This window comes from Callospermophilus lateralis, chromosome 13 (assembly GCF_048772815.1).
Source record: "Callospermophilus lateralis isolate mCalLat2 chromosome 13, mCalLat2.hap1, whole genome shotgun sequence".
Classification (NCBI taxonomy): Eukaryota; Metazoa; Chordata; class Mammalia; order Rodentia; family Sciuridae; genus Callospermophilus; species Callospermophilus lateralis.
In genome coordinates this window covers 46,460,159-46,484,559 of record NC_135317.1, presented here as the reverse complement: position 1 = coordinate 46,484,559, position 24,401 = coordinate 46,460,159, and the positions used below count along the sequence as shown (strand labels likewise).

Sequence of the window (24,401 nt, the reverse complement as noted above, 5' to 3'; positions counted from 1 at the left end):
TCCCAGGCTCTATCTACCTGACACACACACCAACATGGTAAAATAGGCATCCAAACAAGGAGAGGGAAGCAATTCAGCTCCACCCTTTGGTATCAGTTAAGTGTTAACCACAGCTTCCTGATTTTATAATCCAGGCCATTTGAATATAAATGATAGAGCTAATACTTACCTCAGAAATCAGTAATACAGAGAAATTGCTTTATGTGGTCTCTTTCGTGGTCTTTGGAAGAGCCAGATAATTAGTCTTTGAAAATCCATTTGCATTGTTTGGGGAAAAAGAAAATTTTGTGGGAAGCCACATCAATGTTTATAGCAGCACAATTCACAATAGCTAAACTGTGAAGCCAACCTAGATGCCCTTCAGTAGATGAATGGATAAAAAAAAAAATGTGTCATATATACACAATGGAATTTTACTCAGCAATAAAAGAGAATAAAATCATGGCATTTGCAGGTAAATGGATGGCATTGGAGAAGATAATGGTAAGTGAAGTTAGCCAATCCCCAAAAAACAAATGCTGAATGTTTTCTCTGATATAAGGAGGCTGACTCATAGTGAGGTAGGGAGGGGGAGCATGGGAGGAATAGATGAACTCTAGATAGGGCAGAGGGGTGGGAGGGAAAGGGAGGGGCAGGGGGGTTAGTAAAATGGTGGAATGTGATAGACACCATTATCCAAAATACATGTATGAAGACTTGAATTGGGGGGTCAACCTACTTTATATACAAACAGTGTTATGAAAAATTGTGGTATATATCTGTAATAAGAATTTAATGCAAAAAAAACCAGAATGCATGTATAAAGATATGAATTGGCAAGAACATAATTTATACAAATATATGAAAAATTGTGCTCTATACATTCCGCTGTTGTGTATTTAAAAAAATAAAATCAATTAAAAAAAAGAAAATTTTGTGGAAGAGTTCTGTTGAATCAAAGTCAAATTACCTATCATGCTGTTGAATCAATAATTATTTCCCATTTCTGTAAAAGAAATGACCATTATCCTAGTCACACCAAACCTAAAATCCATTGTACTTCCTCACTTGAAAATTACTCTTATTATTCCTTTTCTCCTTATCCCCCTACTCACATGCCTGCAAGTTATAGTGAGGGGACATCTAACTACTTGTCCCCCTCTGTCGTCCCTCTCTCCACTTTCCTATTCCCTTTCTTGCCAGATTCACCATTGAGCAGTCTTTTCTTTGCATGCATCCAATTGTGGTCTCCATTACCTGCTTGAGGTCCAAATTCTGTTGATGTTGCAGATAAGAGTGGCCATTTCTATATAGGATTTTTTGGTTTCGTCTTTTTTTTTTTTTTTGTTAAATTTAGGGCTTTGTTGTTGCTGTTACTCCTCTCTCATTTTTCCTAGATGTGATTTGCCTTTTTTTTGGTTTCACACAGCAAGTTTTATGATAGCTCAGCATTACTTAGAAAGACCCAAGACCCAAAATGACCAAAGATGCCTGTGACGATCACAATGATATGTTTGTGAATGAAGCACATTGCTGAATATTTAAAAATTAACACCAGTGTGGCCATCAAGACATATGGACAAGGGCGGCACTGACTCGTGTGTGTGTGTGTGTGTGTGTGTGTGTGTGTGTGTGTGTGTACAGTCATCCACAAGAACCATCTAACGCAAGAGAATAAAAGAGAATTGTTTTTCTCTTAAAGTATAGAGTTTTAAGTTTAATGTTACCATGTCTTTTTTATTTTTCTTGTTTATATATTATTTAGTAAATTAGGGAACTTGATGATGAGGAAGGAAATATAAAATGAATAAGTCTTAAATAGTAGCCCTATGTTCAATCCCAAGGCTGAAAAAGCCCAAGTCCTTCCAAAGAAGGACTCAGTGGAAAGGTTTTGGATGTTTTTTTACTCACTCACTCCTAGATGGCAGTGGGTGGGGGAGAATTTGGAGGGCTGAGCCTGCTTACAAGTAGGGGAATCTATGGGATAGGTTGCATGCCCACTGTGCAGGTGCATTCTTTCAGGTGTTTAGTTAGTCCATGCCTTCACTTCTCCATTACAGTTCTGTTTTGATGCCCTCCTAAAGACTGGAGATACAAAATGGCCCATTCCCCTTCTCACCCATGCTCTTGGAAGTCCTTTACGCACCTCCAGGAACTATATGCACCTTCCCAGGAGTGTGAAACTTCAACACATGGACTTCAAAACTAGGCAGACCTTGGATCTGCCACTTAAAAGCTGTGTCGCCTTGGGCTTGCAGCCTCAGTATTCTCATCTGTGAAATGGAGACATCCACAGCTTCATCGGGAAGTTGCTGGGAATACAAAAGAAAGCAAAGTGCCAAGGAACTGACACAGTATCTGGCTCATGGCAGATCCTCATGGGTGTTGATTTGATTGTTCATGTGTCCTGTGATTGTGGGCTCCTAATGTACGTTCTTCCTCCTGGTTTGTAAAGAGAGTTTATAGGGGCCATGGGGTGAGAGGCACAGAAAGTAAGTTAACCCTGAATTAAAGGGAATTCTTGGTGAATTTGTGTATCGATGGGACAGTATTTTGAGCACTTTACGACCTGTCACAGGCATTTCCTAAGGGCTGAAAAGAATAGAATATAAATCTAGAGATGTCATGGATCAGTCAAAAACCTCACCCAGAAAAACTTGGCTCTCCAGCCTTGTTATTCCTCTACCTAAATTAGAGGCTACATGCCAATAAATATTTCTTTTTTGGTTCCACGTCATGAAAGTAACAGAGAGCCTGGGACTAAACTCTGTCCTGGCACCTACCTCAGTGTTCTTGTGTCTTGTTTCCATCACTGTTTCTTCCATTACAAGTTTTAACATTATTTTATTTTTCATTTTAAAAACAAGATGGGGTGGGGGGGACTTAAAAGATTACATCTATTTTTTTTTTCTTTTTTTGCACACTCAGCACGAAATCTTTCTTTTACAAAAAGGTTATTTTCATCAGTCTGGTTTTTCTTCTTTGTATGTGCTGTTCTACAAAGTTCGTTTTGATCAAAAGCCTTGTTTGGCATAACCCAAGCTATACAAAACCAAACTAGGGAAGAGCATATGGCTGAAGGCCCAAGAGAGTGAGAGGGTCCCTGAGAGCCAGGTTGCTGGTCTGCTCTGATTTCTCTTAATTGAAAGAGAAAATATTTCCAGTTCTATGAAGCCCAATAGAGGTGACTGTGTTAACATCCTGATAGTTCCTAGGCACCACATATTCTTCTTTGGAAAAAGTGGTGGATGCATCTATTTTACAGATGAGAAAATAGGCTTAGAAGATAAGTACCTTGATAAAGGCTACCAGCAAGTGGAAGAGCCAGGGTGGAATGTAGGTCTTTCTGAAGTCAAAGCCACACTCTTCATACTGTGCCCTGCTCCCTCTCCAGGATGGCGTAGACGTCTGCAGGCAGCTCTGTCTTAGGAGAGAAGTAGTGAACACTTGCTACCTAGAGAAATGGGCCCACCGGGGCACGTGGCCTTTTAATCCGCTGTCAGTTTTCATTGTGATAGCAGAGTTACTAAACTGTTTCATAAATGTTGTCTGAATCTGAGAAGTGGTAGACTAACTCAAGAATGCAGAGTGTAAAGAAAAATAGGAAAATCTGAAAAGGATAATACTGAAATGAAAAGCCACAAAAGGCTGCTTCTTTGTTGTCTCAAACCAGAGAGAGAAAGAATAAAGGCAGCAGTGAAAATGTGTTTCGTGTCCCAGGCCCTTTGGGTCCCCCTGGTTCTACAGCTGGGTCTGTATGTCAGACAGAGGCTGGGTGTTCAGAGGCCCCCATTTCAAGCCCCATTAGGTCTCAGGTAGGGAAGAAGGAGGCAGGAGGTGGCACTTTATCCTAAGGAAATCCATTCTTTTTCATGTCATGCTCTGAAGACTAGGAAAGTAGCATCATTTAATAGCTATAACTTTTCTTGGAAAGCAGATTTTCATTCTCTGTTGAGAGCAGAGCAGTGAGCAAGGAATTTCTCATATAATGAGTGATATTTGAGCTTGAAAATTTTTCAGAGGTCATCTCATCTAACACTTTGACCATCATAGGAATGGCCTCTACTTTGGTGCTTTTCAAACTGTGGGTCATGCAATTATTTTAATAGGTCACAAAATTAGCTTAGTAGTTGGGGATCAGCATTTTAAAAATGTAAAATAGAGTAGACAAGGTTATAGTTCATGTCAGGATATGAGGGTAAATCTTTTTGCTTTCATGTTTTGATGTGTGTATTCACACGTTCAGTGTGAACTATAAAAACAAAATAGTTTACAATTACCTTAACCTCTGCTTAAGAGGTACCCGGCCAAGGAATTGCCTATGTTCAGGGCAGCCCTTGCTTGATAGACTGCTCCCCTAAAGTGTTTGTTCTCATGTTAAATGTTTCCTCTGAATTCATAGTATTTAAATATTCCTAGAAAGAAAACAACATTTAACCTGGGCTCATTTTTCTCTCGAAGTTGTGTCCTGGCCCAGCCTATGCCAGAAGTCTCTTCCTAGTTTCTACCTGGAATTCTGTGTAGGTACCTTCACAGGCTTCATTACTTTTCCTAGATAATCAACTATGAGCTTTGACTTAAAGAAACAAAGGAGTGAAGGAAAAATTTCTTGAATGAACTGGCTGGAAAATTGTACCACCAGGGTGAATTATAGTGCAGCCTTAAGAGAAAGGATTTGATAGACTAAAAAGCAGTCTTCCAGGCCTTCTTGATCCCATGAGACCGGGTAGGATCTCTTCCCTGTCATGGTGCTATGAGGCTATGGGAGGTGGCAAACTCCCTTCATAATGTATGCATATGCTGTATTTTAATTGCCTCTTTTCTAGCTATCTTTACAGCTAGACAGTCAGATCCTCAAGGGCAAAGAATATGTCTTGTTCACTGTTATAATTATAGTTCCTGGCACATTATAGGCACTCAGCAAATGTGTTTGAATGTTTTCGACTATATAAAATAATACTTTTGTTCTTAGTTACTTGGCTGGAAGTTGAAATGTACACTCAGAGAAGACTAGATATGTGGGTGATATAAGGCAGGAATGGCTCTGGAAATCAAACAAGAGTAACATAGCAAATGATACAAAAGAAATCAGGAAATGGTCTGAACTACATGGTAAAATTAGCAATTATTTGAAATCTTTCCATAAGCAAGTAACCTCAGAGACAAACTAAAAACATTGTAGCACAATAAATCTATAATGTTATATGTGTTTGGTGATTTACACTTCCGCATGTTCTCATTGGGCCCACTAAGCAGTCAGATGAGATGGAAAGATAGTAACATTGCCATTTTGCACATGAGAGGACTGAACCTTGGTGTGGTTACTCACTGGCTCCAGGAATCCGAGTATGGGCAAAGGGCTGCCATCACACCTGATCCTGTGCCAGTGTACCTGTACACAGGCAGTTCCAAGTTGTGAAATGTATTGTTAAGAATAATTGTGGTAATAAGTTAGGTTGATGTCAAATTTCATCATGCATTTGTCTTTTTTTTTTTTAAATTGGTGCATTATAATTACACATACTAGTGGGATTCATTATGCTGTATTCATATGTGCACATAACATAATTTGCTCAATATCCTTTCTCAATATCTTCCCTTTCCCTCTCTTCCTCCCTCTACCAGTCCACTTGCTCTGTTTTACTGATCCCTCTGCCATTATTATTATTATTATTATTTTTCATATATGTACTTATGGGATTCATTGTAGGCTATTTGTACATAAACCTAGCATAGTTTGATAGATTTTGAGAAATTCTCTACACCACCACCTCTTTTTTGGAGGGGGGTACTGGGGATTGAATCCAGGGGTGTTTTACCACTGAGCTACATCCCCAGCCCTTTTTTTTGAGACAGGGTCTGACTGTTTCCCAGACACCTTGAAGTTGGGATCTTCTTGCCTCAGCCTTCTAAGTCTCTGGGATTACAAGTGTGCACCACCATGCTGGCTCGCCCTTCCTACCATTTATTGATTTATTTATTATTGTGTATTTGTCTTTACAGCCACCTTTTGAGTTGGTGTCTGGGTGATAGAATTAAAGTTGTTGATTTAGAATGCTGGAAAGAAATGTTAAAGGGCCATCTTTCCGGTGCAGCAACTTGGTAGATACCTGAGTTTCCTACACCTCAGCAGATCGTCCTAGTGGCCACTGTAATCGACATGTTTGTGAGGAGAAGCCTGCCACCTCTTGAGGCAGCACATTGCATAGATAAAGGGTGCTAGAGAAGGTAAGCAGAATATGACAAAGGTTAGAAATAATATGACACTGTTCAGAAACCTCTGAGGGGAGAGGGTGATGATCAGTGTGAATGTGGAAATGCAGTAGTTGAGCTGGGATTGAGAAGGCAAAGAGCATTAGCTTTGGGAGTGGAAGTCTTCCACTAGTTTAGATGGGGGCAGCAACGTGGGTTACTGCGGGGCTTGTGGTCCCCCCTGGCCTCTTGGGCTCCTCACATGGCTTTAGTTCCTGACTGTTGAAGTCTGTGTGCTCTGTGCTCCTGCTCCCCGGGGTCTGCCCACCTCTGAGGGATGGAAATGAGTTTGCAGTTTCTAGCAATCGGAATACTTTTGACCTCAAATCTTTAAGGTCAGGTTATGACTTTTATACCTATACAACTTTTTCAAAAGATTTTTATGGCTTGGTATGGGTTGTCAGGCCATTTAAGGTTTTGCTAAGTATAATTCCAATCATACAGTCATATTGGACCAACTTCCCCATCCCTAGTAGGAAAATGACCCACATATACATTTGGGCATGGTTATTGCTTCTTCACGATTCTGATAAATGAGCTGCAGTACAACCACTCTGTGTGGAATATATGCCAGTTGGTCTGGGAATTCTAGTCTAGGCCACCAGGATTCTGTTGCTAAGCCATTTCTTTATTCCTGGGAACAAGGCAACATTCGTTGGTGTATTGGGTAGCCAGATGGGGTGCAGTGCTTGCTGTTTTCCTGTGAAAGAGCTTGACATGGTGAGAGAGAGGGAGAGCATATGTGCAAATGTCATCAGACCTGAACTCTCAGCTCTGGGGCTGACTCAGGTGTGCGTCAGAGGGTCTGGGACTCTCTTCTAGGCCCCCAAGATTTCGTTACTGAGGCATTTCTTTACTTTTGGAATCACTGTACCCACAGTGTACTTTATGTGCCAGGTTCCCTTCTCATATGTGTACACATGCAGCTTATCTAGTGAACTCCTAATTATTCTTCAAAACCTAGTTCAAATGCCCCTTTCTCTTTTGTGCATTCATTCAACAGGTATTTATTTATTAAGAAGATACTAAATACTAGATGCTGGAGAGTTAGCATGGAACAAAGCAAAGACCTTGCCCTCAGAGCCTTGAGCCTGTGTCCCCATACCTCTGATTTTACAACAACATCTCATTTGACTATAGTTTCTAGCCTAGTGATTTGCTCGGTTGAGTCAGAGGACAAATGCTGCTTCTCTTGGTCCTTCCTTTTCTAAGTGAATGACCCAAGTCAGGCAGCCCTGGGAGAGTCTTACAGAGAAATGTCAGGAATGGTGAAGTTGCCATAGAGATGTTCCTGTAAGTGCAGTAGCTGCCATAGAATGGAGAGATGTGATGGAAAATTATAGACCTACACTGTGCAGTCCTCCCCAGGCTGACAACAGGGACTGTCCTGCTCCTGTGGTCTAGTGGGCAATGCAAAGCCAGGACATGCACAGCCAGCAGAATAGCATGGTGGACCCCAGGGAGAATTCCTGCTGTCAGGAAGCACAGGCGTCTTCCTCACACCTGCACATGGGCCAGCAGCCATTTCCTGGCCATTGTTTGTGGTGGCCACAGTGACTCTATTTCTAAGCACCAGCAAAGTGGGGCTGGAGCTGGCCAAGCTCTGACCAAGCCAGCTTTTTTTATGCTGTCACTCAGGCCAGAGCTTCAAACAGCCTCTGCAGAGGCTGAAACAGTGGTGAATCCATCTGACCACAATCTGTCTCCCACCTGGTGAGTGAACATGGCAGCCCTGCCTGTTTTGCTGTTAAATTAGCTTTTATTATTCATTTTTCTTCTTTCTTGGTCCTTTTGCCTTTGGGCAGCTTATACTGGGGTCAGCTGCTGCCAGTTAAAGTGGCAGAATTGAGTGTGGACACCCTTGACCAAGAAAGGCAGCACTTTCCTCCAAAAGTTGTTGGCGAAAAATGCTATTCTTTAAAGTCTTTCGTGGAAACTTTCATATTGCCCAGCAGGTAGAGTATGTGAGCTGGATCAGCACGTTGTTTGTTTTCTCATTATGAGCCTAAGCACTTCAAATCTATTTCCAGCTGCTAGTTAGCCTCCCTGGGGAGCTGCCCTGGCAGTGGCTTTTCCGATTGCTTGCACTGGAGTGTATTGTGGCTACGTGTTGATTAAAGATCTCCTCTGCCCTTCAGAGCAAAAGGTGTGTGTCCAAGATGAAAACAGGCACATATAATAAGATCAGGCTGGGTCTTGGTAGTCTCTCTTTTTAGAAGCATGAAGTAGTAATTGAGCATCTGTGTTTGCTCTGCCCTGACTCCTTCGGTGCGTTTCTTTTTAGATGAGTGGGGCTAGAGGTCCGTGGGCAGTATGATCGTTTCTTCACTAAAACACTGTTTTGGACTCTTCTCCAAGAGGTGGTCATCAGAGGGTGAGAGCCCCAGACCTGCCGCACATCCTGTGGAGCCAGTGCGGCCTGCATCTCTCCTGCACGAGCCCACTGGGGTTGATTTCAGGTAGACAAAGCCACGTTTCTCCACTTAGGTGCAGGTGTTCCCTGGTCGGGTTTGGTGGATAGAGGGAACTGCAGTTCTTCAGGGAGGACAGGTCACAAACTGCCTCTCTCTGTTTTCCCCTCAGTGATGAGTCTGGCCACCATGATGGTTCCAGTGGTTGAGCTTTGATGAAGCCAGTGCATCATGTACAGCGTGGAGGATCTTCTGATTTCTCATGGATACAAACCGTCAAGAGAAACATGTGAAGACAACCCTGAAGGGCGCCAGCGAACAAGGACAAGGACCAGAGGTGCCCGTGGCCTGATGAATGGGTGTGAGGATGGCCCTGTAGCCTTTGAACACAGTCAGTCATCCTCAGGGACAGGACATGTGAGTGACTCTGAAAGCCGCCGCGGCACTCCGAGGGGCCACGGGGAGCGCCCAAGTACTTCTGCTTCTAGAGCTGCTGAGGCCGGGTAAGGTTCCATGTTGACCTGCCATATTCCTTTAACTTAAGAGTTTGGCGTTGAGTTGCATCTTAGTAATTTTTTTAATATCTGGATGGGCCAAGGAGGAAAAAAAGAGTCTAAGATAAGAACACTTCTTTTCGTTGTGGTATTTGGGGTGTTCCAGCAGCACTTAGCCCAGGAGCTGGCTATAGTAGTCCTTCAATAAACAGGTGAGTACTGTGCTAAATGTGTTTTAATGCTGTGTGTCTCTGTTCTCTTTTGTGTTCACTTTCTTCAGGTAGGAATCATTTTGGAACTTTGGAAAAGCTAGTTCATGACCACGCACACATTCATGGTACATTTGTCTTATTAATACATTTCAGTGCTTTGTAGGTTACAAGAAGTTGTATTCTCCTCCATTTATTACAAAGACAACCTTTCTTCTTGTGTACTGATATAATTCCCTTAGCTTCGGACCCATCTGCCCTTTGCAGTTGCACTGTACTTCATCTGGTATCCCATCTGAACACAGCTGCCTCTGTGGGTGTTCACTATGACATAAACAAATAAACAGATAAATAGCATTGGTTGGTTGGAAGAATGAGATGGTTAACAAAAGGGAATTTCTAGAACTTGCCACAAAGCCAGCATGAGATAGGAGCCCTGAAACTCTCTCCCAAACACTTTCAACTTGGAGAAAACCATTGTCACCCCTTCATAAAACTGTTTGTCTTTAATGCTGCATTGGGACCTAGTACAGATTGGAGAAGAAGAGCTCTCGGTATACAGTTGCTTCATGCAGCTGGTTGCAACCAACCAGAATGGATAAAGGCAACAAGTGGAGGCAGGGGTGTATCTTTAAGAAAAGTACACCGAAATGTGAATTAAGTCTGATGGGAATCATCTGGCCTTTTGGGGTCACCTTTACCCAGAAAATTTCTTCCTCATTGTTTGACATCTTTCAGGCAAAAATGGGAGAGTTTCATTTCTGCAGTCAGAGCAGTCAACACTGGTTACTGGGTAAAAGCAAGAGCACCCCTTGCACAGTGTAGTGAAGCAAGTCTGTGCTACCAGTCAGTTCCCACTGGTGGGAGCTAGGTGTGGAGTGAAAGGTAGCATGGAAGAGGACAGGAAGCTATGGCTCTTTGACCTTGCCCTCCACCATCCACACTTCTGTCCACTACTTTCTTGGGCTTAACTTTCTTGGCAGCCATGTTCCCTGCCGTGGAATTTGGATGAGGACTCTAATGGACCAGTTGGCTGAAGGTGAAGGCAACCTTAATTACTATCAGAAAAACATGTGTTTGATTTTCTCCTGCTTTCTGTTCTTTCTAGTTTTTACTGAGTATATCCATCTTCCAAAGTGGATTGAAGATATTACGCTTGTACCTTATCTCCTGTTTCTTTTGTATTTCCTGCAGAGCTCATTACAGCTTTAGGCACACAGTAAATGATATATTATTTAATATATGCTGATGGATTCAATTTGTTCTCCCCGCCATTGTGGGAACTTTTGAAAAACAGAAGAGTCAATTCTGTCTGAGGTAAAGACAGGGCTGTGGAATCCATATAGATGGGCTGTGTCAGTTATATGGGGGTCTTCCTCAAACCTGAGGATCCAGATCAGAATTGGGTTTCAGAATAGGAGGTAATAGAATCCCCTTTAGAATTCTGTGTATGTAGTGTAGCCCCCAAGCTCAGACACAGCTTACTCAGGACTTTCTAACCCTTGCATGGTAACCTGGGCACCCTCAGGGCCCACCTGCCCAGAGTTAGGTGGGTAGCATAATCAGACCCATAAGCAGTATTTCTTTCTGTCACAAGTGAAGTGCTCAAATAAGTGCTTTTGTGTGGCAGTGGGATGTTGACCAAGTTCTCCATGAATCTGGTATCTTTCTCCATGTTTCTGAGGTTTACTGATTAACTTGGGAGGTGTGTGATGGCTTCAGGTTGACTTAAAAAGTAGAAAGAGAAAAGCTTACATATTTTCAAAACTCTGTTCCAATATCCAGATCCTCAGAGATCGATTGCAAGGCTTCCGAGGTTGACATGCTTTAGGAAGAAATAAATACGTAAAAGTTAAAAATAGTTAAAAAACATAAAAACAAAACCCCAAACAAGACAAAACAACCATGCCATGGCTTATGTGAATTCTGAATCTGAGTGAATAAATGGTGTTCTGCCAGCTCACAGCCTTTGATCGCTTGACAAGTGCAGCTGTAGTCTGGCTGCCTGTCCTGTCTCACACAGTGGCCCCTACTGGGCTGGTCTCCAGGTTTGGGGGCACTTGGAACCAAGATGGCCATCTAACTCCAAGCCAGCAGGGTGACTGGGGAGTCCTGAGGACTCCTCTAATGCTGTTTCTCAGGTGGACACCTTGGGCTGGTCCTCAGTACCCTGCCAATTTCCCGGGCAAGGTAAAGGGTGTAGTTTAGAAGGCCACGGGCTGGATGGAAGAGATCAGTTTGTTCTATGCTGGCAGGTGGTAGAGACAAGGCACACTGGTAATTTTTACAGAAGAACATGAAGCCCAGAGAATGTCAATGGCTTGTCCAGGGCCACTCAGGGCAGCAGTGGAGGGAGCCCAGCTTAGCCACAGGCTCTGGTCTGGCCAAGTTTGAAAGGGGCCTCACTTCTGTGAGCCCCTTTTATAGCTGCCCTGTGCTGGACTGTTTTCTCATTTCCTTGTCTCTGGCAGGCATGGATGTGTCCCTAGGTGTCTGGGGAGTTGCAGAAGGAGTACATCCTCTCATACCAACTGTAGATGACATGTATAATACTGCTTTTCTAGGGACATTGTTAAGGGCCATAAAGGAAGGTGGTGTCCTTCATCTGGGGCTTCTTTGGGCAGGATTTTCAAACATGTAGAATACTTGTTACCTACCTTGCTGAAGATACTATGCTTAGGAGATTTTGCTATTATTAGATCAAGTAATAGTGAGCATCCAAGATGGTAAAGAAGTGACAATTCTGATGTGAAGAGAGGTGCAGGGATGTGTGAACTTTCCAAAAAGTTCTTAGGCTCAAGTAGTGAAGATAGGACTAAGAATCAATTCTCATTTGTACAAAGTTTATCCAAATTAATGAGTAGTGAGAACTGTCTTCCTCAACTAAGTATTAATGTATGGAACCATCAATCTTATGGCTGGAAGGCGCAGAAGATGAGCTCTGGGCCCCTGTTGTGTAACTTCTGCTAGCACAGGGCCCGCCTGGCTCTGCTCCCTCATTTCCCAGCACTGCAGGCCCTACAGGCCACATAAGCCCAGCCAGCCTGCCTCTCCTGTGGCCTCCTATTGATGGGACGCCAGATACACAGGGTCACCATGCAGGCCCCACTCCGTTTCCACCCAGTCTCATACTGGAAACCCCATCTTACCTAACGGCTTTAGGTTGCTGTCATGGAAGTCACCCTCTCCTTTGAATTCTTCCAACATTTTCTCTTGGTCTTCAAAATTGTCAGCTTCCTGAAGCCTGATCCCATATCTAAGTCATCTCTGACTTGACTAATTCCTATTAAAGAATTTTCATTTAGTGAATGTTCATTCCTTAAATAATTCCTCTGAATCAACCCTTGCACTCATAAGCCTAGGCAATGTGTACAAGGGACGAGTCTTTCAGAACATTGGAAGAGGAGAAGGGTGAGACTGTGTGAGAAGGTTCCATTGTGAAGAGGAAGAGTGTTGGCTTCCCTGACAGGCAGGTGAGGTGGCAGTGTCAGTGGCTTCTGCCATGTATAGCAGGGAACAAGCAGGGAGAAAGTAACTGCCATAGACCCAGCAAAACTTTTGGTGGCTGAACAGTTCCTAGTGAAAAAGCTCTCCTCCTTTGTAGATGCTGGGGTGGCAGAAGCTGGTATCCATCTAAATGGAAAGGCAGGGGTTGTTGTAGGATAGGTAGGACAGGAAATCTCAGGAACCATCCATGGACAGGAAATGAAGGAAGACTGGCCAGACCTCATCAGATGTGGGAGCAACAGTGCTGGAAGCCAGGTCTGCTCTGTTCCTTGATGTCTCTCGAGACAGTCTGCAGAGGGGAGACCCATTCAGTCTTTGTCCCTCCTCACCTCTTGGCATGTCTGTTCTTATGCATCCCCTTCTGCTGGGCAGCCTCTTCCCTGATAGTGACTACTTTCTAGAAACTTGGGCTCGGGGTAACTTTTATCCTTCCCTTATTCTCTGTGAGGGTTTAACCTCTGAGCTTACTGCTAACTACCATCTGTGTCTTAGTTTAAGTTTTTGTAGAAAAGAATCAGTGTTGTTGGGAAGCCAGTGGCATATCAGTCTTGGTGAGGGCAGGGGGACAAAAAAGTGGTAGAAGGCGGACTGTGGAGAGGAAATGGACATACATGGATGCTGGGACTTTGTCTACATCAGGGGCTATGGATGAGGACAGTTTCCAGGCCAGGGGCCCTGACCGTGTGCCCAAAATATGTTCTCTCTTCACAAACCATTCATTGAATGACTCTAAAGACTTGGCATTTCCCCCTTTTTAAGCCATTTACCTCCTGGAAAGCCTTCTGGTCTAGAAGCTAACCTACTCCTGGCCGGTCTTGGTTAACCACGAAACTGCCCGCAGGTTTGGCATGAAGGTCACTTCCATGGTACAAAAGAGTCCACGGGCCTTGCTTCCTAAGTAATATGCACATGGCACATGCACATGATGGTCTAGGGGACGCGGATCAGGGAAAGCTGTGTGTTATCTATTCATGGAGGAAACCACATATTTCAAATGCCAGTAGCCATAACTGAATAATACTTAGCTGCCATAAAATATGTAAAAGACTGTTATCAGGCATTCTCGGTTTCCTTAATGTGTTTCCTGTGAAATATTATAATCAGAGGAAGCTGTAAAATGACTTAACTTAGCTGAGGTTTGAATCTGAAAGTCACACCACAATAGACTCTTCTCTGCTTTGCCCCAGGAATTCTAGTAAAAAAATATTTGTTAGTTAACCATGGCAGTAACTTGTAATTATTTTCTGTCATCAGTGGCAGTTGGACTAATTAGAGACTCAGCAAACTGGGAGAGTCTCTGATGTGGTGGCATGGGTCCTCATCTTGGGAGGCTTCTATCCGATCAGTAAACACCCATTCTAGATGGTGCTACTGGATTCGGTAAACAGTTAATTTGCCGGAGCTTTTGAAGCTCCTCTCAAATCATATCCCACTTAAAATGGTTTTCCAAAAAAGGAATCTTCAAGTTTAACATCTGTTCCTGTGTAGCTCTTTCTTTTTGCAAAATTATAAACCAACACACATTATTTATCTTTTAACACTTGTTTCATACCCTGGGCATCAGGCATGGCTCTCTTGACCTCTTCACAGGGGAAAGTGTATATTCCTGGTCTGGCATGCTCTGAGCCCACATGCAGATTGAAACCTCCTGTTTCCCCTGGTCCCTTTGGATACCTTTCCCTGGGGGTGCTTTGTTCTTGTTCAGGAGCAGCATGACCTTCCAGAAGTGCCTGCTCCCCGTCCTCTCTGCACATGCTCTCATGTTGCTTTGCCATTGTCAGCTTTTTCCCAACAAGGAGCACTTTGGATCCTTTGAACACAGACTTCCAGAGGCATAGTGATAAGGAAGCACTTTCAGAGTTAGTGGGAAGACTCCTGCAGCCTGGAGTTTGTGGGTCTGGGCGACTGACATCACCAAGAGGAGCGTGGCTTGTGGAGAGGTTCTTCTTTAAGAATTGGATGAGATCAGGAGCTAGGAAATACCCAGCCGAGAGACGCTGGGTGGTAACAACAAGACCTGGGTGGGTCTTTCGAGCCCATTGCTTTGCTTCCAAGATGACTGGCTCTCCAGGTTCTTGATGAAGAACAAAAAAACTACACTAGAAGTCTACTTTCTCACACTGCCATGTCCAGCTGTAGGTAGCTCTCCTATGGTGTAGGGGCAAGAGCATGGACAAGGGGGCCTTTTCCACAGCTCTGCAGGCTCCTGGCATGTGCTCCCTAGTGGCTGTCTTCCCCGCTTCTCCCTACTCTGAGCTTAGCTTCCAAAGAACAGTGGATCAGAGCAGAGACAGCAGTCCAAAAATATTCACTGAATAAATGAACCCATGAGTGAAAATGGTGGTGCTGGAAATGTGGAATGGAGGTTAGAACCAAGGGTGTTTTCTTTCATGTCTACGGTGGCTACTGAAGGGACAACACTAACAAAGATAGTTTAACTAGGTAAAAATATATTCTATCCCTCTTAAAGAGCAAGTATGAAAATTCTGAAATAATCTGCCTTACCTATTAGATTTACATGACAACAAGTGGATTGGAGCTTGTTCTTCCTATTTTGCTTTAATAAACTAAATATTGGTTTGTTCCACATCGTCTTTGTAGAAGTGGGTTTGACTTCAGCCATCTCTGGGATGGGCATCTTGTTATGACAGTTAGCTGTATCATTATTTCGGCTCCTGCGATGGCCTGTTGATTATGACTTAGAGAAGGACAATAATCATTACGTTATTGTCTAAAATAATTGTTCCAAAATAATCATTACATTAAGACAGACACTTAGCTCTCTTCTTCTGTCCTTTGTGTTCACCTGTACCTCCTTCCCCTAACCATGCAGGGGAACAGTTCCACTACTACCTATCCACTGAGGAGTTATTTTAATTGGGTTAATAGCAATATATCTAAAAACAAGAGTTTTTTATGTGTTAGTCATTTTGCTAAACTCTTCAAATGTATTATTTTATTGACTGCCTCCCAGCAAACTCCAAAAAGGAAGATTGTTCCCATTGTTCTCACATCCCTCAATACATGTGAGACGTCAGAGGCAGGGAGAAGTTAAGGACACGGCAGGAGACCTCCAGTCAGAGAGCTGTGCTGCTGGCATTTAAAGCCACGCTGTCCTGTTGGTGCTGGGCTGCTGCTCACATGCTCCTGGCAGCATTGTTGTACTGCTCCCTGTGCTGTGCTAAAAAGCCACAAGATGCTGGATGATCCCATGCAGGTGCCACAAACTTTGGCTGTTCTGTTGACCTGGAGCAACCCTCTGGGTGTCTTAGGCTTGACTGCAGATACCATCTCCTTGTCCCACTTATCTCCACCTAAACACTTTATCCTTAGAAAATAAATCGGAAGGTGATTAATAACCTCTCTTGAATACAGGTACAGCTACCAAGTATTCAGATGCAAAGGGCCATATCACAAAAGGGGTAGGTAGATGCCCCTACTTTTTGTTACTGGGGCTTTAACTGGTAGCTCAAGTGGGGAGCTATTTCTTTAGTGTTTGATGCCCCTCCCTGAGAAGACACTCTTGGGTGGCTTCCCTATGGGCTCAAGGATGCCCGCCAATTGATGGTGTGTGGGATTATTTTTATGTAAAGGGAGAGGGTGATCTGTCATTGGGATCTTTGTGTGGATAGGAACGTTGGCACATGTCCTTGTGGGGAGGCTGCTTCTGGAATAAAGAGGACTCTAGTGTCTTCTTGATTTTAAATTCAGAGTCATCAGTGTGTCCTTGCCATTTTAGTCAGTGAAACAAGTGGGCTCATTTAACTAACTGACATGAGTCAAAGACAGGGGGTTTGTGAAACATGATTTCCTCTCTTCTAAGTGCACTTATAGGAAGAATGTTGCTCAAAGATTACATGTTTTACAAGAAGAGGTGCTAGCAGCACTCTCCTTCGAGGATGACACAGTAATCAGTTAGTGGCCCATCTGGGGTGGCAGTCCCCCAAGTCCCACCTTACCTTGTCTCCATTTGATTTTTCTTCTCCTTCCATGCAGATCTTAGGCACTTCTTTCATGTGTATTTCCCTCCTTCCTCCTGCTTCTCTCTTCTTTTTGTTTCCTTTGCATAGATTTGTTGGTAGCCCACTGAATGTGAGTCAGCTTCAGATGCATCCCCTTGAGGGATGGAGTGTAGATCAGTGGTAGAGCAAAATTGCCTAGCATGCAAAGACACTGAATTCATGCCCAGCACCTGGGGCGGGGATGAGAGAGAGAGAGAGAGAGAGAGAGAGAGAGATAGGTGGTGGTGGGGGGGACCGACCGACCAAGACCCCTTTCAATGAGCAGTTCTTCCAATCCCTGATTTTGTTACATATATTGAAGAGATGTAAAGGTTGAGTATCCCTTACCCGAAATATTTGGTACCAACAGTGTTTCAGATTTAGGATGTTTTTGGATTTTAGAATGGTTAATGCCTAAGTTTTATTGACTGAACATCCTTAATCTGGAAATCCAAAGTTTGCTTAAAATATTTCAGACTTTGGAACATTTCAGGTTTTCAGATTAGGTATGCTCAATCTATACTACAGAATTATCACCACAGTTTCTAAGATGGCTCAGTCTTTCATATCAACACAAGTTGTGTATTTACTCATGTATTAAAAGCAAGCAGCAAACCCAGACATCACTCCCTGAGGCAGCAGGGCTTTTTGAGGGGGGTCTGTGACTTATGTTCCATATCTAAAAGATCTTTATTGGACCTTGCAAAATCAAAAATCTATTACGATCCTAGCGCAGTGATGCTTCACAAAGCTGTTGGCACCCTCAAAAGAGCAATTCATGTTCATTTCTAACCATCAGAATTTTTAAAATATTATGGTCCTGTGAGAGAGCCAGTTGGCACCACAGCAGAGATGCTTTCCAAAATGTCTTTTTTCCCCCTATTCTGAGCTAATCTTTGTGGAACCCAGATCCAAGCTCAGGAGTTCAAAGCCTGTGTTGTAACTGTGATTTCAGGGGCCAGTTTATGAGCAGGTGCTTTGCCAAGACACCCCACTTATTTACCACTGTCCACACTGACAGCCTGACTGCCTTTGAATTGGTTTCTATGCCCCTCGTTCAGATGGCTAAATTTAACACCGTTTGTAAGCCCCAAAATTAATTTTACTTTTTCTTCCAGACCCCTTATCAAATTTGTGTATTTTGTTAAATAACCAAAAAATAACCTCCTAAAGGTACTTTATTTTAGCTAATCTATACTATTTGTCATCTGCAGACATTTATTGTGACATTGTGGAAATCAGTTATAGCGGCACGTTAGCAGTCTGACGAGGCATTTGTGGATTTTCTGGTTACAACTCTGCCAGTACAGCCTACAATTCTTATTCAGCCAAGTGGGCTGAGTAGTTATGTTTCTCCATTAAGTTTCTGAGCAGCTTCCTCTTATGACTGATGTGTAATTTATGCTAACCTCTGCACTTCATTCTTAATCTTCTCCTGACCTCCTGTTTCCCATTTCCAAAAGTAGCCCATGTGCTATCCTTGTGTCAGAGGGTTATTTGTACATTATGGTACATTGAATACCCCACTGCACAGTGAGAAGTGGAATTGCAGGCTTCCAGGCAACCAGAGAGAACTTTGTAGGGAGAGATGGCAGAATCTATGGAAGCGTGTTGAGCACCTAATCTTGGCTGGTGAGAATGGGTCAGTCTAAGGAGATGCCCACAGTTCCTTCTGCCATGTCAACCTAGAGAGGAAGCCTTCTTCTTGGAGGAGGTTGCACTACCTGTAAACTTGTTTAGCTGGGTAAGAACAACTGACCCCACTAGAAGGGGAGTGGCTTTTGAATGCCACTGAAGCAAAGTACAGCAGCAGTCCGCTGGTCCCCAGTACATGACATTAGAGCTTGAAGGTGTTCTAGCAGCAGGCATCTGCTAGACTGCAGACTGGGGCACCAGAGAGAAATCACTGGACTAGGACCCACATTAATTTAATGGAGCCTCTCTGTCCATTACCCCGATTGGACTGTGAGGGCCACCCATGGGAGGTAGGGTTGTGTTCCTGGAGGTGGGAGAAGTAACTTCAGTGCCTGTGTTTCATTTCCCACAGAGTTCCTAGTTCAGTCAGATAGGCAGCAAGCCTCTCCACATCTATCCCTTGCCCCTTGGCTGCCTGGCACAGTTCTAGGCTGTCGCATGCCCAGAAGTCACAAGTTGGTACAGCTCATGAGGACCCTGGAGTCTGCTGAGAAGATAATCTTTTTAAAGCACAGAAACAATGGTTAAAAGTCATCTCAATAATGCCGTTCTATAAGCAGGGCAGGGCTGGGGTGTAACTCAGTGGGAGAGTGCTTGCTTAGCTCTTGCAAGGTCCTGGGTTCAATCCTCAACATCACACAAAAAAAGAAAACAAAAAGAGCAAAGTATTTTCCACTGTGGTTGGAAATGAGTCATATGAACTAACAGAAATTTCTCATTTTTCTTTTTATTTGCTCTTATACATACAATGAGTACATTTGCTAATTTTTCTTTAGACGTGTCATTTTTCATATGTTCATATTTCAAATATTTTCCAAGCAGTTTTTTTTTGTCAGTTATTTTGTTGACCTCATCTGTGTCTTCTGGGATATGATGTGGAGCTTGCCTTTCCCTCTGCCTTTCTCCAGGGAATTCTCTGTGAAGATTCTGCTTGTCCCATTGAACTTGTAAGCACAACTCATTTGGCCCTTCATATTCCAGTTCGCTGCCTTATCTTTTTCCCACCCCATATCAATGTGTCCAGTATGTTTATGCAAAATATCCTATTGTTAATGTTTGCTAAATGTAAATCATTTTTTCAAAAAAAGGAGTTTGATCTCACCTTATCTTCTTAAAGGTATTAGAAAACATTCTTGGCTTTGAAGTCGCATGGGGAAGTGCATATGTGGTATGGTAAGGGGTGCTGTTTATCTCAGCTGGTAGAATATCTACATGTGATAACTGGTCTGAAAGAGAAATTTTCCTGAACTCTCACCACGTGGAGTCCATGTGTGCCTGTCAGAGCCTGGCTTAGAACAGGTACAGAATAGATGTTTGTTCAATAAATGCTTTATAGTTTTCTATGCTAATGAACTACTATATTTTAACGTAGGTTATTTAAAATTTCCCAGATGATCCTTTTTTTCTTAAATTGGGATTTTGCTGTATTATGCAAATAGGAAAAATTTTAACCCAGAATACTTAGCCATTTTGATTAGTTTTGACAAAGTTAAGGTGATAACATTTGTATGGAGAGGAAATTCTAACCACATTAACATCTATAGAAAGGCAGTCTATTTATAATCTTGTCCCATTTATGTTGTATTTTATACATCATCTGATTGTGCGTGGGCATGTACCTATACCAGTAACCCCTTGGGATTTCAGCTACCTCTCTGAGCACAACATATGTTCACTGTGAATCCAGAATATCAATTGAGAAAAAGAGCCAGATTATAAAGTTGAGCACTCCTGAAAATGTTTATAAGGGTAAGGAATAAGAATAATGTTTAATAAAGCCTTGGGTGTATGAAGCCCACTTATGAGATCAGCTTAAGAGTAGAACAAAGTAGATAGTTTTGCTGCCAAGCATTCCCCACATACCCCATGAATTATTGTGTACTCTCACAGTTGAAGCTGTGACAATGGCAATGTCTTATTAAGTTGCAGTTTTTAAGTCTTGCCCCTGAATTCTATAGAGTCTGATACCCTGTAGCCAGTGTGTACTGAAGACTCCTCCCTGCTCCACCCCTGTGCTCGGGATGGAACCCAGGGCCTTACACATGCTTAAAGCTCTCTACCACTGAGCAATACCTTTTCAGTACTAGCCTGGTACTAAAGACTTGTAAGTGGTTTATCTTCTAAGGTTTTTCTCATGCTATGGATGGGCGATCATGCAGGAGTCTCTAGGAGAAGAAACTGCAGCTCTCAGAGTGAGTAGGTGTGCAAGGAGCGGTAGCCTCCAAAATGATACCGGACCCCAGAATGGCCCTGCTAAGCATTCTAAACCCAGACTGTTCCAAACACGATTCTGATGACAACAAAAGCAACAATGAAATCGTGACCTCCTCCCACCCTGGTGTTGACAGCCTGTACTGACATGAGTAGTAAGTACAGAAGCATCTGCGCTGCGTAGGGCCACACGCTTTACCTCAAAATGATTTCCGATGTTTTCTACCCATCACTAAGTTGCTAAAAGTGGAACTTAACAAGTGACTCAGGGTTACCCTCATCTTTTAATGCAAAGAAGTGATTCCAAAATAAGAATGATATTAATAATAACATAATTTTTTATTGGCATTCCTTGCAGAGCTGTAACCTTCTATCTATGTGTTGGGAATGGTTCCCCTTAGCCCAGTCAATTCCTGGGCCTTTAGGTGCCATTGCTGCATGGCTCTGAGTCCCTCCCTGTTCCCTGTAGTTTTCATTTGGCCTACCACCAGCCGAGAAGTGGACTATGTTGTAGAAATCACTTTATGACACTTAAGCACATGAAAAAAATTGACCTTCTGGTAATCAAAGAAATGCAAATTCAAATAATCAGAAGTTATTTCCACTTAATTCAAGAGGAAAAACTATTATACCCTGTAGGGATGAGAAGGTTCAACAAAGCCAGCTGTCCTCTACAAGGCAGGAGGGACTCTACATTGAAGTGGTTTATGTAAGGTCAACTCAACAGTGTGCTTCTTGACTACTCAGTCCTTTTAAAAAACTAGGGATTTATTCTAAGCTTATGAGGCTTGCATTCAGTGTTTGTGGACAGTAGTGTTTCTCAAAATGTGTTTAGATGGAATTTACATAAACATCCATACTGGTACAGTGGTATGTATGTATGATGGAATACTGTTCACCCATGGTAATTAAGCACTTGAAGAAGTTTTCATTACATTGAAAAAGTAAAGACATAGTGGTTAATTATTTCCCAGCTTTGTAAAAATTATGTAATTTAGGAGAGTTGTTTAGCATATCTGTGCCTCAGTTTCCTTACCTGGCACAGGGGGAAGTAAAGGTGGTCATATAGTTTATTAATTTATTTTTATTAGTTCTAATCATTTATACATGACAGCAGAAAGCTTTTTGATTCATTATACACATATGGAGCACAACTTTTCATTGGCTGGACATGACATAGAGTCGTACCACATATGCATAGCGCACCATGGTCAAGTGGAGTCCATCCCAGGGATGCAGGGTTGGTGCAACATACGGAAATCAATAAATGTAATCCATCACATCAATAGACTTAAAGATAAGAATCATATGATTCTTTATGTCAATTGATGCACAGAAAGCATTTGACAAAAAACAGCACTGATCCTGTTCAAGACACTAGAAAAACTAGGGATAGTAGGAACATACCTGACATTGTCAAAGCTATCTATGCTAAACCCAAGGCCAACATCATTCTAAACGGAGAAAAATTGGAAGCATTCCCTTTAAAAACTGGAACAAGAAAGGATGCCCTCTTTCACCACTTCTATTCAATGTAGTTCTTGTAACTCTAGCCAGAGCAATTAGACAGACGAAAGAAATTAAAGGGATACTGATAGGAAAAGCAGAACTCAACCTATTTGCTGACAACATGATTCTATACCTAGAGGATCCAAAAAACTCTACCAGAAAACTTCTAGAATTAATAAATGAATTCAGCAAAGCAGCAGGATATAAAATCAATACCTATAAATCAAATGCATTTCTATACATCACTGATAAATCCTCTGAAAGAGAAATTCAAAATAGCCTCAAAGGAAAAAAACAACTTGGGAATCAATTTAACAAATGATTTAACAATTTAACAAAAGACCTCTACAATGAAAAGTACAGAACACTAAAGAAAGAAATAGAAGAAGACCTTAGAAAATGGAAAGATCTCTCATGCTCTTAGATAGACAGAATTAATGTTGTCAAAATTGTCAAAATGGCCATACTACCCAAAGCTCTATACAGATTCAGTGCAATTCCAATTAAAATCCCAATGTCATTCCTTATAGAAATAGAAAAATCAATCATGAAATTCATTTGTTTGTACAGTTTAAATGGAAGAAGTCATTGCACAGGCTTAGCACAATGCACAGCATAGTATAAGTGCCCAATTTTCCAGTCTCAGTTTTCCCCTCTGTAAAATGGCAATGACAATTGTTCCTACCACAGAGGGATGCTGGTGAGGTTTAAGTGAATAAATGGACAGAAAACACTCAATGTGGACCTGGTATGAAGCAGCCACTGTGGGTTAGCTGTGGTATGTAGCATGGGTATGGGAGACATTCCTGTGAGCCCAGATGCCTAGAATACTGAGGCTGTTTGAAAATCCATGTTTTCATATACATATAGACTAGAAGACACATATTAAAGTGACTATCTCTGAGAATAGCAGGATTACAAGTAATGTTTGTTTTGTACTTTCTATGTTCCAACATTAATTTTCAACAATGAATATAAAATACTTTAATTATCTACAAAAAATGGTTTTAGAGTTGACATTCTCATCTGCTTAGCCCATGCATGGTTAATCAAAATAGTTGAGTCCCCCAGGCTCCCTTCCAGTTAATGTTTCTACTATCTGGTCATTTGTAGTTGGTATCATAATATTCGTGCACAGTGTAACAGTGTTACACGGATAATTTCATTGGTTGCATTAGAACTGTGATTCTAAACCCGTAGATGCCTGCTAGAACCATCTGGAGAAATTTTGAAATAAAGTGCTATCAGGCTCCTTACAAGATCAATTAAATCCAAATGTCTGGGGTTGGGTCCTGGCATCTGTATTTTCTGAGGGTTTACTAGGAAAGCAGTATGTACTATCAGGTAGTGGAGAGCAGCCTGCATTTGATACTACCATTTCCTGCCTGACAAAATTTCCCACAAACACAGCCCACTCTCCATCTGCACCTGCTCTTTCTCTGATCAATCTCAAAATCAGCCATAGCAGTATTTCCCAAATAGTTTAAGGATAAGAATCCCCTGGACTGCTTGTTCAGAACACAGATGCCTGGGCTAGACCCAGACCTACTGAATTTGAACTTTCGTGGGTTGACATTTGGTAATGTATATACAGTCACATGTCACCAAATGATAGAGCCACATTCTGAGAAATTGTACTTAGGTGACTTTGTCCTTGTACAAATCTCAGTGGCATAGGTCAATCATGCAATATGGCCTCTTGGTGCAATTAAGAGAGAGGCTAAATGTACAAGGCTGCCACTGTTTTACAATAGATTTTTTTAAGAAGTAGAAGAAGTACAATTAAATGAATGACAAAAATATTGTGTACTAAATAAATAAACCAATAGCATAGTCATTTATTATCAAGTATTATGACTATACATAACTATATGTGCTGTATTTTATATGACTGGCAATGCAACAGGCGTGTTTACACCAGCCTCCCCCCATACGTGTGAATAATGTGTTACACTGCAACGTTACAGTGGCTACAGCACTACTAGGTAGTAGGGATTTTTCAGTTCCATTTATAATCTTACGAGAATACTGTCAGATATGTGAATATCATTTACTAACCTTATGCTGTGCATGACTGGGTGATCCTCACCATAGGGGAAGTATGCCTGTGGTATTCAGTCTCAGCTTCATACC

The 24,401-nt window shown here is 42.2% G+C and overlaps 1 protein-coding gene across 2 annotated transcripts in view; it reads left to right on the top strand.

Annotated features, from left to right (window-relative positions):
- Jcad (junctional cadherin 5 associated) overlaps nucleotides 1-24,401 on the top strand; it is a 51,594-nt gene that overhangs the window by 6,604 nt on the left and 20,589 nt on the right. The window contains exon 2 of one of the 2 annotated variants that reach the window (XM_076872804.1): nucleotides 8,815-9,145. In XM_076872804.1, the coding sequence (XP_076728919.1) occupies nucleotides 8,874-9,145 (272 nt within the window). In that variant the 5' untranslated portion in view covers nucleotides 8,815-8,873. The other variant, XM_076872805.1, reaches the window with a different exon arrangement.